At 36.6% G+C, this 22,746-nt stretch overlaps 1 protein-coding gene across 1 annotated transcript; it reads left to right on the top strand.

Annotated features, from left to right (window-relative positions):
* The first annotated feature begins 18,134 nt into the window (after positions 1-18,134).
* LOC139854174 (uncharacterized) lies at positions 18,135-18,500 on the top strand. The gene has a single exon (XM_071843495.1). It carries the CDS (start codon positions 18,135-18,137, stop codon positions 18,498-18,500), a length of 366 nt encoding a protein of 121 aa, XP_071699596.1.
* The last annotated feature ends 4,246 nt before the right edge of the window (positions 18,501-22,746 follow it).

The following is a 22,746-nucleotide window of genomic DNA, read 5'->3' as shown; positions in this document are numbered from 1 at the left end:
AACAACTTATTATCATTCGGAATTTCTTTCATTTAGAACATTTGAATCATTCAGATTATGAATAATTCAACGCATAATTATTTTGATTTATCAAACGCGCTCTTAGATACGCATAATATAATATTATGATCCTTAAGGGTACCTTGCACACTCCAAGAGTAAGTTACTGAAATTGAAATTGTGTGATGTAAAAGTTGAATTAGTCATTTTAATTGGTGAAATATAGGGGAATGATAGTGAACTATGTGGCTTCCATCTATTGGCAGGCAAAACTTTTGTTGTCTGCTAATTAAAATTTAAAATGCATCATCATGATCATGTTAGATCTTCAAAGTGGGTTTAGCATCAATGATTCAAGATAAACCTTCAAAAGACTTTGATAATTGATAATAGTACAAACGGTGAAAGCATTAATGTAGAGGTACAATTACATAAACCATAGTTGGAACTGAAAGAAACTAATCATGTAGGAATTGAAGGAAACTAATCATGTACTGTATCACATATGAATGTAGAAAGAAAGGGGAACTTTGTGAGGAGTAATATAATACGCCAAACCGATTTTATTTCTTTGAGTGCATGGCTGGTTTTACTTATATTGTCATTAAATGATATGATAACATTACATTACATTTGTGACTGAAGTCTATAGTATTCAATAACACCTATAACACCTATTCATCAAAAGAAAAAGAACACGTTATCTTATATTGGTTGATATCCTCACAAGAGGTTTCGACATCTCTTGGCTAGGTTAGGAGAAAAGCTGAAAAGGTCGAAAATATCACATGATAACTCGATTAGACTATGTACATATCAGTAAAAATGCTAGTACACTCCGAATAACTTGAACGAAAAACTGTATCCATTTTTATATTTCAAACTAAATAAATAGAATCATAATTCTAATCAATTATTTATTTAAAAATTTTAGTAGTTCTGATCATATACATACACATGTATATGTATATTTTTAGTGCGAAATGCTATTTAAAGGCAAAAGATGCAAGACAATTAAATCGCGGTAAATATTAATGAATGCGGTGAGCTTGCGCGAAATATTAAAGAGTGCGTAGGGTTCTCGCAGTACTTGTGCGGAATGCCTAAGTGCGCGTACATCTTACTTCCGCGTAAGTCTCAAACCTATAAATAGGGAGCTTGGCCTCTCATTTGAGGTTGTTGATTCTGGAAGAATTGCCCTATCCATATTGATCTCTCTCGTGAGTTTGTCTGAGACTTGATCTTTATTGGTTAAGGTAACTTACGAAGACTGGGACATGGTTGTTGATCGTTTAGCACTTAACGAAATATGACAATAAGGTCCCAAAATCCTAATCGACATCCATTGTACCCCTCATTGCACTCAATCCTTGATTAGCCTTCATAGAATAATCTAGGATTGATCAATTGGCGCCATCCGTGGGACACGAATAGAATTGAAATGAGAAATTTTCGTTCGTTTTAATCGAGCTATTAAACTCATTTCTTAATTCTAATCGTGTTATTTTCTTTGTTAAATTGCAGGAAAACGTAATCTCCTTAACAAAAGTTGTAAACTAAGCAAAATGACGAAGCAACAAAAGCTTTTAGCCACCAAAAATGTTGTGAATGTGGCAAATATGAATTTGAAGGTGCGTAAAACGCATAAATCTTTTTTGGCCAAAAATTCAACAAAAATACTTCAAAATGAGCAAGATGCGAAAATAGTAAGTACAATACACAAGAAGAAAGGGCTCAAAAAGCGAAAAGCGGCTGAAATGCTTGAAGAATGGCAACTTGCGCCCATCACTTTTCCATTTAAGCAAAACTGCGATATGTCCGATAGGCCGTTGGTCATATCATGCAAGGTTGCGAATACGGGAATAACAATTACGAAAATACATGTCGACACTGGCAGCAGCATAGATTTGATATATGAGCAATGCTTTCGACAATTGCCAGAATGCATTAAAGCGGATCTGCAGGCAACCGCGATATCTCTGTCTGGTTTCGCGGGTGAATCTGCATGGCCCATGGGGCAATTATCGCTAAAAATTGAGTTGCGTGATGAAGCAGATGTAAAATTGACAAGATAAGCGCAATTAGACTTTTATGTCATAAGATCGGCTTCGCGTTATAACATGTTGTTGGTAAGATCCGCGTTGCGCAAGCTTGACATAGTGTCATCTACGATACATGGAATGATTAAATTCACTACTTGCAAAGGTGTGGCAACAATAAACTCTATGGCTATGCAGTCAATTTGTGCGGCTATAAGCACGCAAGACGCGGCTGTTGCGCACAAATTGCAGAGGATAACATGGTTGTTATAAACTGTAGATATCCTGATCAAAAAATGAAAATTGGCACTGAGTTGGATGAGGAAATAAGAAAGAAGATTGTGCAAATGCTTGTCGCGTACATGGATGTGTTTGCTTGGAGTGGGCAAGATATGACTGGCGTTCCGCGTGACGTTGTGGAACATAGATTAAATGCTAATCCTGAATTAAAGTCTATTGTACAAAAGCGCAGAGGAATGGCTCCTGATCGCATGAAATGGTTCTGTGCGGAAGTTACCAAGTTAGTTAATGCAGGCATTTTACGCGAAGTAAAATATCAAACATGGGTTGCAAACCCAGTACTGGTAAAAAAGCCTGACGGTTCATGGAGGATGTGCATAGACTTTAAAGACATAAACAAAGCTTGTCCAAAAGACAATTATCCGCTGCCCGAAATAGATCTAAAAGTGGAGTCTTTGCACGCTTACCCTTATAAATGTTTTTTGGATGCCGCAAAAGGGTATCATCAAATTCCAATGGCGCAAGAAGACGAGAACAAAACCGCTTTTCATACTGGAAAGGGCATTTATTGTTATATTAAAATGCCTTTTGGACTCAAGAATGCGGGAGCAACTTATCAGCGATTAATTTATAAGGCATTTGAAGGCCAAATAGGCCGTAACCTTGAAGCTTACGTTAATGATCTTGTCATAAAAAGCAAAACGCAAGAGCAAATTTTGTTTGATATGGAAGAAACATTTGAAAGTTTGCGCAAGATTAATATGAAATTGAATCCGTCTAAATGTAGCTTCGGAGATAGAGAAGGTAAATTCTTGGGATATTATGTCACTGAGCAAGGCATCCAGGCTAATCCTAAGAAAATAACTGCAATTGAAAACATGACCGCGCCTAAGACTGTCAAGGAAGTGCAAAGTTTGACAGGAAAGATAGCGGCTTTGACTAGGTTTTTGTCCAAGGCCGCGGAAAGACAGTTGCCTTTTTTACGTACACTTAAAGAGTGTTTGAAGCAGAAGAATTTTGTATGGACAGAAGAGGCCGATAAAGCATTTCAGGAAATGAAGCAACTGCTTGCTGTAGCGACCCGACCAAATCATGTTTGACGGCGCCGACTACTTAGGTCCCGTTACGTGGTCATAAGTCTTTAACGTGATGTTTGACCAAAATATGTCGCATTCATTTCATAAGTAAAAGGATGTTTCAAGTTTACAAAAGTAGTTCAATGACTAGTTACATTTCAATGTTTAACGTACAAATGAAACCTATGCGACACAATTTATAAAAGTAGTCAAAAGACGCTCCAACTATGCATGTATACTCGACATCCAAGCAAGTATCAAAAAGTAAGCGGAAGCATGTATCCTTAAGCATTCAAGGACCTGAGAAAAAATATAGAAAACTGTCAACGAAAACGTTGGTGAAATCATAGGTGTTTTTGTAAACGTTGCATTTGAACCACAAGATTTAATATAAGATGATTATCAAAATCATTTGCATTCCCAAGTTGTTATTTGTTTCGCGGGCACCCAATTATCAAACTTAACTTTTTTGTACCATGTTACGTAGTGTTAGAACATACACTATACTCGAAAATATATTTCATCCGCTAACGGTAGCGAACCGTCCGAATGAGGCTCGTCAAGCCATGTGATCACATAATATAGGTTCTCGTTTACACCCTGTAAGTGTAACTAATGATAATTGAATTGAGGATTTTTGTTCAAACCCGTACGTGGAATGTTCGTTTTCGTACTTGTGTTCAAAGTGTAAAAGTATGATATGTATATGTTTCTCATCACATAGTTTAAAGCATAAAAGTTGTTTAAAAGATGGGACTATGATCTCACCTTGTGTGCACGAGTAAGTAGTACTTCAACAAGTAACGTGTGCAAAGAACAATGCTAGTCTTGACCTAAACAAATAGGGCGTATCAATAACGGTAAACACGATAGGTCAAAGATGTTCAATTAATCCTATGGCTCATTACGACTCGATTATGTAGCATGTGAATCAAATTGTCAAGTTTCATGCAAGATACAAGTATAGAAACAAGTTAGAAAGATTGCATAATCATTTGGTTAAGTTTGACAAAAAGTCAAACTTTGGTCGGTCAAAGTCAACGAAAAAGTCAACACGTTCGGGTCGGGTCCCGAACTATTTTTCTGTGCTAGTTATTCATATATAAGCATATTAGAACAAGTTTCATGTGAATCGGAGGTCCCTAGCATAGCAAACATTTTTCCTCTAAATGAAAAGTTGGTCAGCCCACTTTGGCGCGCCGCGCGGGGATATGGCGCGCCGCGCCATTACCTGTGCAGAAATTCTGGCAGTTTTCAAGTTTAATGCACGAACCTAACTTCAAACAATCACCATTTATGACCCGCAAACAACCAAAACATGTATCTTATATCATCGAAAAGGTATTTTGACAAGGAAAACAACTAATAACATTTCGTCAATCACATTTACCTTTTCAACAACCAAAATCACATTCAAAGCTCCTCATTTAATGCATCCAAGTTCATAAATGCAATTCGATGATTCGGCAACCAATTTACATGAACGATATGCCATTTTGAAGGTAATCAAGCATACAATACAACCTAACACTTACAAATAACATTTCATGTCATTCAAAGCATTAAAAGTCCATTTCAAGTTCATCAAACCCTAACCCAATTTCACCAAAATCACTAATCAAGTTCATGAAGTTTTCTAAAGCAACCTACACATCAAATTGAAGCTAGTGATACTAGGAACACATTTAATACTTGCACTTTATCATAACAACAACATTTAAGCAATCAAATCATCAATCAAACACACCAAACTTTCAAGTTCATGCTAGTTACTAAAAATAACAAGATCGAACATATAAATCATATATTCATGTTAGACTTGAGCCATAGACGCTAATTAACAACTTTATAAATTAAAAACATCAAGAACACAAAATCTAGTGATTTTAGAAAGTTACCCAATTTAGATGTAATCGGTATGGAATCGAAGAGGAAGTTGCAAGGATTCCAAATATGTAATTTGTTTGGATTGAAGCTTGCTAGATTTGAAATGGATGATGATTCTTTGTGATGAAATTTGAGAGAAATTGTGAAAGTAGTAAAAGAAAATGGAAATGAAAATGAAAAAGAAAGGGAGGTGGGGGTTGACTACTCAAAAGCTAGTCACATCTTTGCTCCCTTGGCGAAACTAGTCCCTCGAGTTCGGTTGCGGGTTCGTGAATTACCTAAACGAGATATTTTAAATACGCGTATTAATGAAGGATGTTATAATCATATAACGGACTTTAAATAAATAAACGGAAAAGTAAACGGAAAAAGGTGGGATGTTACATTACCTACTCCTTAAAATAAATTTCGTCCCGAAATTTAAGTAGGCGTAGTAGTCATTGTTTCTTCCTCGAGATCTTGCGTTTCCGGAACCGGGAACAAGTGAGGGTATTTCTTTTGCATTTGATCTTGCCTTTCTCAAGTAAACTCAGGTCCTCTTTTGGAATTCCAACGAACCTTGACAATCGGGATTCGGCTTTGCTTCAACGTCTTGACGGAGGTGTCCACAATTTCAACCAGTTCTTCCACAAAATGAAGTTTGTCATCAATAGTAAGTTCCTCGAGAGGGATGATGATATCGGGTTCGGCAAGACACTTTTTCAAGTTAGATACATGGAAGGTAGGATGAACGGAGCTCAATTGAGGTGGAAGATCTAAACGATAAGCAACGGTTCCAATACGCTCCAAGATTTCGAAAGGACCAATATACCGCGGATTTAGCTTCCCGCGTTTCCCAAAATGGATTACACCTTTCCAAGGTGCGACTTTTAACATTACTCGGTCACCGACTTGAAATTCGAGGTTGTTGCGTCGTTTGTCGGTATAGCTCTTTTGACGACTTCGGGCCGTCCTAAGCCTATCTCGGATTTGAACGATTTTCTCGGTTGTTTCATGAATGAGTTCGGGTCCGGTGATTTGTGTGTCGCCTACTTCGGCCCAACAAAGAGGTGAACGACATTTTCGGCCATATAAAGCTTCGAATGGTGCGGCGTTAATACTCGCGTGATAACTATTATTGTAGGAGAATTCGGCGAGAGGCAAGTGCTTATCCCAAGCTTTTCCAAAGTCGACAATGCAAGCTCGTAGCATGTCTTTCAAGGTTTGAATTATGCGTTCGCTTTGTCCATCGGTTTGCGGATGGTATGCGGTGCTCATGTCTAAACGTGTTCCCAACGCTTCTTGTAAAGTACGCCAAAATCTAGAAACAAAACGGCCATCTCGGTCGGAGATAATCGATAAGGGTACACCGTGTCGGGTTACGATTTCTTTAATGTAAAGTTGTGCGAGTTTCTCCATGTTTTCGATTTTCTTCATGGCTAGGAAATGCGCGGATTTGGTGAGACAGTCAACAATAACCCAAATAGTATCATATCCGCCAACCGTCTTTGGTAGTTTGGTGATAAAATCCATCGTTATCCTTTCCCACTTCCATTGTGGGATTTCGGGTTATTGAAGTAGTCCAGACAGTCTTTGATGTTCAGCTTTGACTTTGGAGCAAGTTAGGCACTTTCCAACATAAGTAGCAACGTCCTTTTTAATGTTCGGCCACCAATATTGTTCTTTAAGGTCATGGTACATCTTATTGGCACCGGGGTGAATCGAGTATCGTGACTTATGGGCTTCGTCTAAAATAAGGCTTCACAAGTCCCCATAACTAGGCACCCAAATTCTTCCGGCGAAATATCGGAGTCTGGTTTCTTTAACTTCGAATCGAGAGGTGAGGACGTTCAAGTGTTCGAGAGAGATGTTTTCATCCTTGAGAGCCTCGTCTTGGGCTACACGAATTTGACTATTAAGGTTGGTGTGGATGGTGATGTTTAAAGCTCGAACACGAAGAGGCACAGCTCTTTCCTTTCGACTCAAGGCATCGGCTACTACGTTTGCCTTCCCGGGATGGTAACGAAGCTCACAATCATAATCGTTTAAAGTTTCAATCCACCGTCATTGTCTCATGTTTAGTTGCTTTTGATCAAAGATGTGTTGGAGGCTTTTGTGATCGGTGAAGATAGTACTCTTGGTTCTGTAAAGATAGTGTCTCCACATTTTAAGTGCGAGGACAACGGCTCCGAGTTTGAGATCATGTGTCGTGTTGCTTCGTTCATGAATTTTGAGCTGTCGAGAGGCATAAGCAATGACTTTCTTTCGTTGCATCAATACACACCCAAAACCATGTTTCGAGGCATCGCAGTATATAACAAAATCATCATTGCCTTCGGGAAGTGACAAGATAGGAGCGGTGGTTAGCTTTGTTTTCAAGATTTGAAATGCGGGTTCTTGTTCGGTCGCCCAAATGAATTTCTTTCCCTTGTGAGTTAACACGGTTAGAGGATGAGCAACCAAAGAGAAATCCTTGATGAATCTATGATAGTATCTGGCGAGACCCAAAAATTGACAAATGTGAGTAGGAGTAGTAGGAGTCTCCCATTTACTAATGGCTTCGATTTTTGTTGGATTGACTTTAATACCTTGATCACTTACAACATGAACAAGAAATTGAACTTCCTTCAACCAAAATTCACACTTGGAGAATTTAGCATATAGTCGTTCTTGTCTCAAGAGTTCGAGCACAAGTCGGAGATGTTGTTCGTGCTCTTCTTCGCTTTTAGAATAGACCAAGATGTCATCGATGAACACAATAACGAATTTATCGAGATACGGTTTACACACGCAGTTTATAAGATCCATGAACACCGCCGGTGCGTTAGTGAGACCAAATGGCATAACAAGAAATTCATAACTACCATAACGAGTTCGGAAAGTAGTTTTGGAGACATCTTCCCCCTTAACCCTTAATTGATGATAACCCGAGCGGAGATCAATTTTCGAATATACACAAAACCCTTGTAGTTGATCAAAGAGGTCATCGATGCGAGAAAGAGGATATCGGTTCTTAACCGTAAATTTGTTTAGTTCATGATAATCAATGCACATTCGTAGGGATCCGTCTTTCTTTTTAACAAACAAAATCGGAGTGCCCCATGGTGAATGGCTAGGTTGGATAAAACCACGGTCAAGTAGTTCTTGGATTTAACTTTGCAATTCTTACATTTCGGATGGAGAAAGTCTATATGGTGCACGTGCTACGAGTGCGGCTCCCGGAATAAGATCGATTTGGAATTCAACCGGTCGATGAGGTGGAAGACCCAGCAATTCGTCGGGAAATACATCAAAATAGTCACTAACAATTGGCACATCATCGATGTGCTTCTCATCGGACTCGACTTTCTTAACGTGAGCAAGGATCGCAAAACAACCCTTACGGAGTAGTTTTCTAACTTTAATGCATGAAACGAGGTTGAGTCCGGTGCAACTCTTATCGCCATAAACAATCAAGGGTTCACCATTTTCGATAGGAATTTGGATTGCGTTAAGATCACAAAGGATGTGAGATTTTGTTTTGGCTAGCAAATTCATACTGATTATTACATCGAAGCTTCCTAGTTCCATGGGTATCAAGTCAATTTCAAACTCATTACCCAAAATGTTTAACGTACACCCCCGGTAATATGTGTCGGCACTCAATAGTTTTCTGTTGGCCACTTCAATGGTATAAGTAGTATCTAGTGGAAGTGGTGGAGTGCTAAAAGAATGAGTCAAAGTCTTGGATACAAAACTCTTATCGGCACCCGAATTGAATAAACAAGTAACATAAGTGTTGTTAAGGAGAAACGTACCCGTGACTAATTCATTGTCATCTCGGGCTTCCTCGGTGTTGATGTTGAAAGCTCGGCCGCGTGTGTTGGGGTTGGCTTTCTTCTTCGGACATGCATTTCTAAAATGACCCGTTTGGCCACATTCATAACAAGTACCCGGTTTTGGTGCATTGGGCACCTTTTGAGAGACGGAGGCGGCACTTCTACAATCGTTGGCCATATGACCACCCCTTTGGCACCGGTGGTAAAATAGATTGCTACATTCACCATAGTGGTGTTTGTGGCATTTGTTGCAAAAGGGTTTATTTTCGCCATAACTTTTCTTGGCATCAGAAGTGAAAGGCTTTTTGGTGAAGTTGTTATTGTAGTTGTTGCTTGATTGGGGGGCGTCCCATTTTCTTTTGTTGCCGCCTGATTTATCCTCAGCCTTAGGTGCCGGAACTACAATTTCGTCAACCGTTTCGATCAATTGGCGGGCCATGTTAAAGTCTTATTGTAGGTTAGCGGGTTTGGATGACATCACTCCTTGTTTGATGCTCTTTGGAAGACCATCCATATAGAGTTCAACCCTTTGAAATTCGGGGTTCACGAGGTTGGGACACATCAAGGATAGTTCAGCGAATCGTTGATTGTAGGTCTTGAGATCGTTTCCGACCGCCTTTAAAGTTCTTAGCTCTTGTTCGAGCTTTCGGGTTTCCTCACGAGGTAAAAATTCGACAATCATCCTTTCCCTTAAATTGGCCAAAGAGAGGGCGTGAGCTTCATCGGTACCCACCGATTGTACATACGTGTTCCACCACGTGAGGGCGATACCGGAAAAGGTGTGGGTAGAATACTTGACCTTGTCTTGGTCCCGACAACCGCTTATGCTAAAAACGGCCTCCGTTTGTTCGAACCATCGAGTGAGAGTAACCGGTCCCCCGGTCCCATCAAAAGTATGAGGTTTGCACCCCATGAAACCTTTATAGGAGCACCCTTCGCTTGAGTTATCGGCCCCTTGATTGTTGTTGTTGTGGTTGTTGTTATTGTTGTTGTTGGAGGAGTGACCGGCCATGGCCGCATCCACGGCAGTGGCTATCATTCGTTGTAGAGCTTGTTCGGGAGTCTCATGGCGTGGCACACGACGAGGAGGCATTATTCCTTCAAAACACAAGAATACCGTTAATTAGTATTTTCAATAATACTAATCATGATATGGAATAAGGATAGAGAAAAATTTTCCTTGACTCGACTTAAATTCTTTATGCCATAATGTCGGAACGTTCATATGAGTCACTGTAATATAATCCCAGAAATTATATTACCCTAATTCATATGTGCATTCGACATTATTTTACTAAGTCAAGGTGGCGTGTCAATTAAATTAAACAACGTGAGATTAAGATGAAATAAGAGTAGATATGAGTAGAAACGTTCGAGTATAAATGCACAAGTAGTCAAGTAATTCCTACTTCAAGTCTATATGCCGGTTGTAGTCTAGACTCACTAATGTACCCTATGACTCGGGGTTGACACCAATGAACTCTAAATCCCTACAACCAACGCTCTGATACCATCTGTAGCGACCCGATCAAATCATGTTTGACGGCGCCGACTACTTAGGTCCCGTTACGTGGTCATAAGTCTTTAACGTGACGTTTGACCAAAATATGTCGCATTCATTTCATAAGTAAAAGGATGTTTCAAGTTTACAAAAGTAGTTCAATGACTAGTTACATTTCAATGTTTAACGTACAAATGAAAACTATGCGACACAATTTATAAAAGTAGTCAAAAGACGCTCCAACTATGCACGTATACTCGACATCCAAGCAAGTATCAAAAAGTAAGCGGAAGCATGTATCCTTAAGCATTCAAGGACCTGAGAAAACATATAGAAAACTGTCAATGAAAACATTAGTGAAATCATAGGTGTTTTTGTAAACGTTGCATTTGAACCGCAAGATTTAATATAAGATGATTATCAAAATCATTTGCATTCCCAAGTTGTTATTTGTTTCACGGGCACCCAATTATCAAACTTAACTATTTTGTACCCTGTTACGTAGTGTTAGAACATACACTATACTCGAAAATATATTTCATCCGCTAACGGTAGCGAACCGTCCGAATGAGGCTCGTCAAGCCCATGTGATCACATAATATAAGTTCTCGTTTACACCCTGCAAGTGTAACTAATGATAATTGAATTGAGGATTTTTGTTCAAACCCGTACGTGGAATGTTCGTTTTCGTACTTGTGTTCAAAGTGTAAAAGTATGATATGTATATGTTTCTCATCCCATAGTTTAAAGCATAAAATTAAATGTCCAGTTCATATTGATTATAAACGTTCCATATTAATTGATTTCGTTGCGAGGTTTTGACCTCTATATGAGACGTTTTTCAAAGACTGCATTCATTTTTAAAACAACCATAACCTTTATTTTATCAATAAAGGTTTTAAAAACATTACGTAGATTATCAAATAATGATAATCTAAAATGTACTATTTACACACGACCATTACATAATGGTTTACAATAGAAATATATTACATCGACATATGTTTCTTGAATGCAGTTTTTACACAATATCATACAAACATGGACTCCAAATCTTGTCCTTATTTTAGTATGCAACAGCGGAAGCTCTTAATATTCACCTGAGAATAAACATGCTTTAAACGTCAACAAAAATGTTGGTGAGTTATAGGTTTAACCTATATATATCAAATCGTAACAATAGACCACAAGATTTCATATTTCAATACACATCCCATACATAGAGATAAAAATCATTCATATGGTGAACACCTGGTAACCGACTTTAACAAGATGCATATATAAGAATATCCCCATCATTCCAGGACACCCTTCGGATATGATATAAATTTCGAAGTACTAAAGCATGTGGTACTTTGGATGGGGTTTGTTAGGCCCAATAGATCTATCTTTAGGATTCGCGTCAATTAGGGTGTCTGTTCCCTAATTCTTAGATTATCAGACTTAATAAAAAGGGGCATATTCGATTTCGATAATTCAACCATAGAATGTAGTTTCACGTACTTGTGTCTATTTTGTAAATCATTTATAAAACATGCATGTATTCTCATCCCAAAATATTAGATTTTAAAAGTGGGACTATAATTCACTTTCATAGATATTTCCTTCCTCGAAAATAAGACTTGGCCACGGATCGATTCACGAACCAATACAAATATGTACATATATATCAAAGTATGATCAAAATATAATTACAGCCATTTTTATTATGTTTTAAAGATTTGAGTGTATTAAGTCAGCTGTCCTCGTTAGTAACCTACAACTAGTTGTCCACAGTTAGATGTACAGAAATAAATCGATATATATTATCTTGAATCAATCCACGACCCAGTATATACAAGTCTCAGGCTAGATCACAACTCAAAGTATATATATTTTTGGAATCAACCTCAACCCTGTATAGCTAACTCCAATATTACTGCATATAGAGTGTCTATGGTTGTTCCAAATAATATATATACATGGGTCGATATGATATGTCAAAACATTTGCATACGTGTCTATGGTATCCCAATATTACATAATATATTAGAATACATGTATAATACAATATAAGTTATCTAAGATATGATTTGTATAGATTTGTTAAACATTTCCCGTAGCTAAAAAGATCAAAAATATCCAATCTTGTTTTACCCATAACTTCTTCATTTTAAATCCGTTTTGAGTGAATCAAATTGCTATGGTTTCATATTGAACTCTAATTTAAGAATCCAAACATAAAAAGTATAGGTTTATAGTCAGAAATTTAAGTTACATGTCAATTACTAAAGAGGTAGTCATTTCCGTCGAAAGAACGACATCTTGATGACCATTTTGAAAAACATACTTTCACTTTGAGTTTAACCAAGATTTTTGGATATAGTTTCACGTTCATATGAAAAATCATTTTCCCAGAAGAACAACTTTTAAATCAAAGTTTATCATAGTTTTTAATTATCCAAACCAAAACAGCCCCCGGTTTCACTACGACGGCGTATATCCGATTTTATGGTGTTCATCGTGTTTCCAGGTTTTAAATCATTAAGTTAGCATATCATATAGATATAGAACATGTGTTTAGTTGATTTTAAAAGTCAAGTTAGAAGGATTAACTTTTGTTTGCGAACAAGTTTAGAATTAACTAAACTATGTTCTAGTGATTACAAGTTTAAACCTTCGAATTAGATAGCTTTATATGTATGAATCGAATGATGTTATGAACATCATTACTACCTCAAGTTTTATGGATAAAACTACTGGAAATGAGAAAAATGGATCTAGCTTCAAAGGATCCTTGGATGGCTTGAAAGTTCTTGAAGCAGAATCATGACACGAAAACAGTTCAAGTAAGATTTTCACTCGAAATAAGATTTTTATAGTTGTAGAAATTGAATCAAAGTTTGAATATGAATATTACCTTGAATTAGAAAGATAACCTACTATAAATAACAAAGGTTCCTTGATCTTAGATGATTACTTGGAATGGATTAGAAAGCTTGGAAGTAAACTTGAAAACTTGGTAGTATTCTTGATTTTTATGAAACTATACTTATGGAATTTATGAAGAACACTTAGAACATGAAGATGGAACTTGAGAGAGATAAATTAGATGAATAAAATTAAAGAATGAAAGTGTTTATAGGTGTTTTGGTCGTTGGTATATGGATTAGATATAAAGGATATGTAATTTTGTTTTCATGTAAATAAGTCATGAATGATTACTAATATTTTTGTAATTTTATGAGATATTTCATGCTAATTTCCAAATGATGGTTACCACATGTGTTAGTGACTCACATGGGCTGCTAAGAGCTGATCATTGGAGTGTATATACCAATAGTACATACATCTAAAAGCTGTGTATTGTACGAGTACGAATACGGGTGCATACGAGTAGAATTGTTGATGAAACTGAATGAGGATGTAATTGTAAGCATTTTTGTTAAGTAGAAGTACTTTGATATGTGTCTTGAAGTCTTTAAAAAGTGTAATAATACATATCAAAACACAACATGTATATACATTCTAATGGAGTCGTTAAGTCTTCGTTAGTCGTTACATGTAAGTGTTGTTTTGAAACCTTTAAGTTAACGATCTCAGTTAATGTTGTTAACCCAATGTTTATTATATCAAATGATATGTTAAATTATTATATTATCATGATATTATGATGTATGAATATCTCTTAATATGATACATACATTAAAATATCGTTACAACGATAATCGTTACATATAAGTCTCGTTTCGTAATTCTTGAGTTAGTAGTCTTGTTTTTACATATGTAGTTCATTGATAACACACTTAATGATATATTTAAATATCATTTTATCATGTTAAATATAGTGTATCAATATCTTAATATGATACATATGTATTTAGTAGACGTTATCATAACGATAATCGTTATATATATCATTTCGAGTTTCTTAACTTAGTAATCTCATTTCTTATGTATATCACACATTGTTAATATATTTAGTGAGATACTTACTCATCATAATCTTATGTCAACCATATATATATATATATATATATATATATATATATATATATATATATATATATATATATATATATATATATATATATATATATATATATATATATACCACAACATGTAGTTTTTACAATTTTGTAACGTTCGTGAATCGCCGGTCAACTTGGGTGATCAATTGTCTATATGAAACTTATTTCATTTAATAAAGTCTTAACAAGTTTGATTGCTTAACACATTGAAAACATTTAGTCATGTAAATATCAATCTCAATTAATATATATAAACATGGAAAAGTTCGGGTCACTACATAAAAGTTGTTTGAAAGATGGGACTATGATCTCACCTTGTGTGCACGAGTAAGTAGTACTTCAACAAGTAACGTGTGCAAAGAACAATGCTAGTCTTGACCTAAACAAATAGGTCGTATCAATAACGGTAAACACGATAGGTCAAAGATGTTCAATTAGTCCTATGGCTCGTTACGACTCGATTATGTAGCATGTGAATCAAATTGTCAAGTTTCATGCAAGATACAAGTATAGAAACAAGTTAGAAAGATTGCATAATCATTTGGTTAAGTTTGACAAAAAGTCAAACTTTTGTCGGTCAAAGTCAACGAAAAAGTCAACACGTTCGGGTCGGGTCCCGAACTATTTTTCTGTGCTAGTTATTCATATATAAGCATATTAGAACAAGTTTCATGTGAATCGGAGGTCCCTAGCATAGCAAACATTTTTCCTCTAAATGAAAAGTTGGTCAGCCCACTTTGGCGCGCCGCGCGGGGATATGGCGCGCTGCGCCATTACCTGTGCAGAAATTCTGGCAGTTTTCAAGTTTAATGCACGAACCTAACTTCAAACAATCACCATTTATGACCCGCAAACAACCAAAACATGTATCTTATATCATCGGAAAGGTATTTTGACAAGGAAAAAAACTAATCACATTTACATTTTCAACAACCAAAATCACATTCAAAGCTCCTCATTTAATGCATCCAAGTTTATAAATGCAATTCGATGATTTGACAACCAATTTACATGAACGATATGCCGTTTCGAAGGTAATCAAGCATACAATACAACCTAACACTTACAAATAACATTTCATGTCATTCAAAGCATCAAAAGTCCATTTCAAGTTCATCAAACCCTAACCCAATTTCACGAAAATCACTAATCAAGTTCATGAAGTTTTCTAAAGCAACCTACACATCAAATTGAAGCTAGTGATACTAGGAACACATTTAATACTTGCACTTTATCATAACAACAACATTTAAGCATCAAATCATCAATCAAACACACCAAACTTTCAAGTTCATGCTAGTTACTAAAAATAAAAAGATCGAACATATAAATCATATATTCATGTCAGACTTAAGCCATAGACGCTAATTAACAACTTTATAAGTTAAAAATATCAAGAACACAAAATCTAGTGATTTTAGAAAGTTACCCAATTTAGATGTAATCGGTATGGAAACAAAGAGGAAATTGCAAGAATTCCAAATATGTAATTTGTTTAGATTGAAGCTTGCTAGATTTGAAATTGATGATGATTCTTTGTGATGAAGTTTGAGAGAAATTGTGAAAGTAGTAAAAGAAAATGGAAATGAAAAAGAAAGGGAGGTGGGGGTTGACTAGTCAAAAGCTAGTCACATCTTTGCTCCTTTGGCGAAACTAGTCCCTCGAGTTCGGTTGCGGGTGCGTGAATTACCTAAACGAGATATTTTAAATATGCGTATTAACGAAGGATGTTATAATCATATAACGGACTTTAAATAAATAAACGAAAAAGTAAACGGAAAAAGGCGGGATGTTACACTTGCTACGTTACCTACATTGATTGTGCCCGTGGATGGCGAAATTTTATATCATTATATTTCGATTGCGAATGAAGCATTTGGTTCAGTGCTTGTTGCGGAACGAAACAAAGTCCAGAAGCCAGTTTACTTTGTTAACAATGCACTTGCGGGAAGTGAAATAAACTACGCACCTATCGAAAAGTTTATTTACGCGTTGGTTTTGACATCAAGAAGGTTATGCAGATACTTTCAGGGTCATCCGATACATGTTTTAACTGACTTTCTAGTTAAACAAGTTTTGAGTACACCCGCGGTATCAGGAAGACTTGCCAAATGGGCAATCGAGTTAGGAGCATTTGAAATAACATATTTGCCGCGCACATCTGTAAAGGGCCAAGTTTTGGCAGATTACCTTGCAGAAATGACGGGTGAGCTTGAAGTCATCCATGAAAGAACGCAATTAAAACCTCTTCAACATGAAATTTGGGATTTATATACAGATGGTGAGTCGTGTATTGAAGGTGCAGGTGCGGGATTGGTATTAACAAGCTCGATTGGTGAAGAACATACATACGCGCTGCGTTTTAATTTTGATGTAACAAATAACGAGGCTGAATATGAAGCACTGCTTGCGGGATTAAATGTGGCGTGTACAATGAATATTTCACAGTTACGCGCATATGTAGATTCGCAGTTAGTAGCAAATCAATTTAATGGTTCATTTGAAGCTCATGAGATGTCGATGCAAAAGTATTTGAAGCTAGTGCAGGAAGCCGCGGAAAATTTTGAGTTTTTTGAATTATCACAAGTATCAAGAAATCAAAATAAAAAGGCGGATGCGCTAAGTAAGCTTGCTGCATTGACTTTTTCAGATTTCCAAAAGCAAGTCTGGGTAGAAGAGCTTCCTAGTAAATCCATTAATGGTAGTTTGATTGTCGCGACTATAGAATAACCAAATTGGATGGATCCTATAATGCATTATTTACGCAATAATGGACTACCTGAAGGCAAGAAAGAAGCTCGATTAGTGGGAGAAAGATCCCCTATGTATGTGATTGAAAATGATATATTATATCGCAAATCGTATTTGGGACCATTAATGCGGTGTGTAGGACCCACAGAAGCTGCAACGATTATTGAAGAGGTGCATAGTGGGTCTTGCGCTCTTCATTCAGGATCCAAAACTATTGCGGCAAAAATAATGCGAATGGGTTACTTTTGGCCTACCCTGTATTGTGATGTTGCGCAAATAGTTAAAATATGTAAAAGTTGCCAAAGACATGCGCCGCATAATAGAAAGCCAAGGCACGACATGATCCCAATAAATTCACCATGGCCGTTTTATAAATGGGCCATTGATATTGTGGGGCCATTTCCCCCAGGAGCGGGTAATGTAAAGTTTCCGATTGTCGCAATTGATTATTTTACTAAATGGGTGGAAGCTAAAGCTTTGCGCACGATAACTGGAGTGCAAGTGTGAAACTTCGTGTGAGAATATATTGTTTGCAGGTTTGGCATCCCACGCGAACTTGTAAGTGATAATGGGCACAGATTGCGAAGGACCCCTTTCTAAGCTGGTGTGCGGAATTGAATATAATACAAAAATTCACATCAGTTGCGCATCCGCAAGAAAATGGGCTATGCGAAGTGACTAACCGCGATATTGTCAGCGGAATTCGAAAGTGTTTGAATGAAAAGCGAAATGGATGGGTTGATGAACTATCAAATGTATTATGGGCTCATCGCACAACTTTCAAGAAAAGTACAGGCGAAACACCTTTTAGCCTTGTGTACGGTTGAGAGGCAATGATTCCTGCGAAAGTCTTTGTCCCAACGCATAGAGTTGCTAATTTTGATGAAAGTGCGAATGAAGACGGCATTTGTGAAAATTTAAATTTCATTGAGGTACGCAGACTTATGGCTGCGATAAGAGAGACAAACAATAAACAACAAATTGCCAAGTATTACAACAAGAAGGTGCGCGCGTTAGCCTTCGATGTCGGCAAATGGGTCTTGCGAAATAATGAAGCAAGTCTTGCTGAAAAACTTGGAAAATTGGGACCTAATTGCGAAGGACCATACCAAATAGTGGGAATCAATGCGACATGCTCTTATAAACTCCAAGATATTGAAGGGCGGCACATACCTAATGGTGGCACGCTACTTTGTTGAAAAGATACTACATATAATGAAAAGAAATGCGTAGAATTGTTGCAAAGTTGCAATATACTGATTAGTGCTATATGCAGCAGAATTATGATTGTAATGTTGTGCGAAATGAATAAAGTTTCAATTTTTCTCAAATATAGTGGTGCTATATTTGTGCGTAATTTACGCTTCAAACATAGTATTAATAATAAGATTTCAACTATACAAAGTGATGGTAATGACCACTTGTTAGTTAATAAAAATAATTCAAAGTGTATGCGAAAAGAATGAAACGCGAAAAATTTTGCCCAAGGTATTTGATTTAGCCATACTTGGATGCTTCGCATGAAACACAAATTTGTGCCTAAGGATCGTTTTGGTGGACTTAGAAGATTCATAATGTGCATAATGCACGCGCATACAAGTTGTTTCGCCTAAAGTAATTGCTTGTTATGTGCACAATAATGAACAATGAAATTGCAAAGGACGATGCTAGTAATTATGGATAATACTCTTAAGCACTATATAAATAATAACAATTGCAATTGATAAATGAAAATTTTATTATAATATCACAGAAATTACTGCGCGGATACAAAATCATGATAAATGCGCATATTGTCGTACTTGTGTTGTGAAAGCCTATTCCTAACTGTCTAAGTCTAGTTTGATGATATCTTCGATGGGAGCATCTTTGTCTTGACTTATGGCGTCCAGTTTGGGAATAGGAATTTCGTGAATTCCTTCTCTGGCCAATGCGACCATCTCCTCTGCTTCTTCAAGAGGACAAATGAGCTTTTCAATGTATTCCGGCATTGAATCCGGTAATACAGTCACCTTGCTAATCTCTCCCAAAAATTTGACTCGCTCAAGTTATTGTAGTACGGTAACATACGTTTCAAATCGCTGAGAAACGAGGCGAGAATCCATAATTTTTTGCCCAAGCTCGGGCAAATGTTCGCGAAGTTTCGCGAAGTTAATTTCCGCAGTAGCTTTTGCAGATAAGGCCACATTCAAGTCGGTTTGGAATTGAATAAGTTTATTTTTCATGACATCATATGCCACTTGGAGATTATCCTTTTTGATGGATTTTTCTGATAGTTCCTTTTTCAAATCCTCTGCAGATTGTTTTGCTGTCTGTAGCTCTGTGGTTGCGGAAGATAGTTGTTTATCTTTCGCGAAAAGTTCGGATTGGGAAGTTGCAAACTTGGATTGTTCCTTTTTCAAAAAATCGAGAAATTTTTCTTGACGAGACATTGCATCAAATGCAGATGCAAATGTCATAAAGAAATTTTGAGCAAAGCAGTTCATGGGGAAGGGCTAATTTCATATGCTGTCTTTGATCCAGAGCAGCTTCTGGGGATGCGCATAAATATCCTTGAAGGTCGTCCACCTTTATAGATTTTAATTAGCTGGGTAGAGTGCGCTAGAGATCTTCATATTTGGAAAGATCAAAAGTTGCAGGAGAACTTAGTTGCATTGTTGGTGGAGGAGTGATGGTTATTTCCGCTGAGAACAAATAACAAAAAGAAGTATTAGTATAAGTATGCTGTAGGTGTTACTCAAAGCATAAATAATAAAGTGAAAGTGTACAAGATTACCAGTTTTAGGCTCGGTGGGAGTAACTGAGCTGGATCGCGTAATTGTTTTTTCAGTAGATCCAATGAGAGGAGATGTGGCTTTGCGTTTGCTTGGTGTTTCAGTTTCTGCGCTGGTAGCAGGAGACTTAAGCGCAGATCTGGATGCTCTGGATTCCGAGCTCTTTAGTCTTTCGGAGAGAAACTGTTTAGTATCATCTTTCTTTTCAATCTCTGATACCTTCATAATGATGATTCGAGCAAGTGAAAATTACTTATGAAAAGAGTACGTTAAATACGGGAAGAAAGTGATAAAGTTCAATGTGAATGAGAAAGAAATGTGAGAAAAGTGTGTTGGATGAAATAGTGAATCAAGTCCTATATATAGTGAAAGACTAAAATCTCAAAGCAACTTACACCAACGGTTATAAATGCAATAATAATTAATCAACGGATATAAAAATAGCCGTTGGAAAAGTATAATACATCTGCGTGTAAAGATTGTGCGTAAACTATTGGTAGCGAGAGGCAATTACAATTTTTATTTTTTAGAGTTTATTGTATTACATTTTCTGCAAAAATGTAACACAATAAACTGGAGGGACTTGATCATATACATATACATACACATGTATATGTATATTTTTAGTGCGAAAGGCTATTTAAAGGCAAAAGATGCAAGACAATTAAACCACGGTAAATGTTAATGAATGCGGTGAGCTTGAGCGGAATATTAAAGAGTGCGTAGGGTTCTCGCAGTACTTGTGCGGAATGCCTAAGTGCGCTTACATCTTACTTCCGCGTAAGTATCAAACCTATAAATACGGAGCTTGGCCTCTCATTTGAGGTTGTTGATTCTGGAAGAATTGCCCTATCCATATTGATCTCTCTCGTGAGTTTTCCCGAGACTTGATCTTTATTGGTTAAGGTAATTTACGAAGACCGAGACATGGTTGTTGATCGTTTAGCACTTAAAGAAATATGACAATAAGGTCCCAAGATCCTAATCGACATCCATTGTACCCCTCATTGCACTCAATCCTTGATTAGCCTTCATAGGATAATCTAAGATTGATCAAGTTCCATTTACAACAAACGTTAATTTATTGGCGTCTTGACCGGCGTTTAGATTCTAAATTGAATTACAGACAGGATTTAAAACTCATGAAAATTTGATTCTATCATTTTCATGACGTCTCAATTTTATTTTAATATTTAAAAAAAAATCTACTTATTGGCCGGAGGTCCACTCGGAAGCAATCTCTTTATCCTTCGAATAGAGAGAGATGACTTTCTCTACTTTTGAGAGTCTTTCATTATGAGTAGAGAAATGACTTGTTTTTATACTCGGATAGGGTAAAGATTGTCTACATCTCACCTCCCCATACACCACTAATGTGGTATTTGATTTTGTTGTTGTTGTTGTTTAGTAGTTCCATTAACATTCATTTTGTGGTGAAACTTCTTGGTTGTTGGTTCAATTGCAAGAAAAAATAACGGTGGAGGGAGGCAATGGAATTAATGAAAAGAACGTGTTCAATCATTGTTTCAGAACATAATGTAAAATAAAGTTAACAAAAAACCACGATAAATAGCGTAATTGGCATGTACGCCCTCAACATTACAGTAACCCACCACCCGTTATGGCTAATACCTAATAGGAGAGCACCTAGCCTTTCACTATTCTTTATATGAGTAATTTGGTGGTGTGTACTAGTTAAAAGTTTTACTAAACTCAGGGTCTGTTCCAGAGTTGTATTATGGAGAGAAAGGAAGAGATGCTGAAAGAAAATTATACTTTTTGGTTCCTGAGTTTTTGAGCAAAAAGAAAGGAAAGGGAGGTGATTGATAATTTTAGCCTAATTTCCCTTCTTCCTATTCCTTCCAAATTGGAAGGATACCACTCCCCTTCCCTTTCACTTACTTCCCTTTCACTTCATTTCTTTTAATAAAAATCTTGGGAACAGACCCTGAGGGACACAGAGGAGTGTTAGGCCGTTGGCCCTCAAAACTTTAAACAAGTAGTGTATATTGTTCATCAGTTTATGAAATGTCCTGTTCATATTGATTATAAACGTTTCATATAAATTGATTTCATTGCGAGGTTTTGACCTCTATATGAGACGCTTTTCAAAGACTGCATTCGATTTTTAAAACAAACCATAACCTTTATTTTATCGATAAAGGTTTAAAAACATTACGACGATTATCAAATAATAATAATATAACATATAGCATTTTCACACGACCATTACATAATAGTTTACAATAATATTACACATCAACTTAAGTCTTCGAATGCAGTTTTAAAACAATATTATACAAGCATGCAAACTCCAATCTTGTCTTTATTTAACATGCAACAGCGGAAGCTCTTAATAATCACCTGAGAATAAACATGCTTTAAACGTCAACAAAAATGTTGGTGAGTTATAGGTTTAACCTATATATTTATCAAATTGTAATAATAGACCACAAGATTTCATATTTCCATTTCTCATAAACAACATGCATGCATATAGCAATCTGCATAAAAATCATTCATATGGTGAACACCTAGTAACCGACCTTAACAAGATGCATATAGAATATCCCCATCATTCCAGGACAACCTTCGAACATGATAAATTCGAAGTACTAAACCATCCGGTACTTTGGATGGGGCTCGTTGGGCCCGATAGATCTATCTTTAG

Source organism: Rutidosis leptorrhynchoides, chromosome 6 (assembly GCF_046630445.1).
Source record: "Rutidosis leptorrhynchoides isolate AG116_Rl617_1_P2 chromosome 6, CSIRO_AGI_Rlap_v1, whole genome shotgun sequence".
In the NCBI taxonomy this organism is placed as follows: Eukaryota; Viridiplantae; Streptophyta; class Magnoliopsida; order Asterales; family Asteraceae; genus Rutidosis; species Rutidosis leptorrhynchoides.
Note: the sequence above shows the minus strand (reverse complement) of the source record. Positions and strands in the feature narration are given on the sequence as shown.

Bases quoted from the DNA above. Each gene is read 5' to 3' on its own strand.
- LOC139854174 (XM_071843495.1), top strand. From the start codon at position 18,135: ATGATTCCTGCGAAAGTCTTTGTCCCAACGCATAGAGTTGCTAATTTT.